The sequence below is a fragment of the Onychostruthus taczanowskii genome, unplaced genomic scaffold (assembly GCF_017590055.1).
Source record: "Onychostruthus taczanowskii isolate IOZ18803 unplaced genomic scaffold, ASM1759005v1 scaffold4181, whole genome shotgun sequence".
Classification (NCBI taxonomy): domain Eukaryota; kingdom Metazoa; phylum Chordata; class Aves; order Passeriformes; family Passeridae; genus Onychostruthus; species Onychostruthus taczanowskii.
In genome coordinates, this window is record NW_024501662.1 from 1 (window position 1) to 757 (window position 757).

The following is a 757-nucleotide window of genomic DNA, read 5'->3' on the forward strand; positions in this document are numbered from 1 at the left end:
TGAAGTCCAGCTCCTGGCCCTGCACAAGCTTCAAGCCAAGGTCAGGCACTGGCCCAAGCCACAGGAAGAACCAGGAGCACAGCCCAGGGTGAGGATGAGGGTGGAGAGAATCCTGTGGCAGGATTTGTGGCCACGCAGAGCCAGGCTTTGTGCTAAGTCAGGTGCAGAACGTCCCGGAGGCTCAGTGCTCTGCCCAGTACCAAATTTGTGCCACTCCCACCACAAAGAGGAACCGGCCACAGCAAAGGATCCAGCCCCTCCCAAGGATGCAGGACATCCACGGGCTCACACACTGGGGTTTTCCACAGGACACGTCACCTGTTCCATCGGGAGTGGAGCACACGTAGGTGGGCAGCATTTTCACCGTCGCCTCCTCGTGCGTCTCCTTGCCCAGCCCTTTCTCCATCTCTATCCTCATCCTTTCCTTCACCTCCAGCAGCTGCTCGTGGCTCAGCTTGAGGGGCTCCAGGATCTTCTGGCGGGCCTGGTGCTGTGCAGCCAGCCTGTAGGCCACGGCTGTCACCATGGCCGCCCCTTTGCCGCTGCCGTCCTCGGAGCGGATGAAGCGGATCTCGCAGTCCGGCAGCAGCTTCCGCACGGTCTTGTGGAGGCGTCGGGCAAAGCTGGGGAGGAGGAGGAGAGGGGAGCTCAGCGTGACCCTCTGGGGACCCCCTGGGGCCCGAGGGGATATTTGGAGGAGCTTCTCTTGTGCCAAGCTGTGCGCACTGCTGGCAGCAGCAGATCCCTCTCTGGCCCT

General features: G+C 62.1%; 1 protein-coding gene across 1 annotated transcript; it reads right to left on the reverse strand.

The window, feature by feature from the left end:
- Window positions 1–318: 318 nt before the first annotated feature.
- On the reverse strand, window positions 319–742 carry LOC121340622 (hexokinase-2-like; the record flags this gene model as incomplete). Its single annotated transcript, XM_041413492.1, has 1 exon — window positions 319–742. A coding segment is annotated over one exon (424 nt), but the record flags the coding sequence as incomplete, so codon positions are not given.
- Window positions 743–757: the final 15 nt, after the last annotated feature.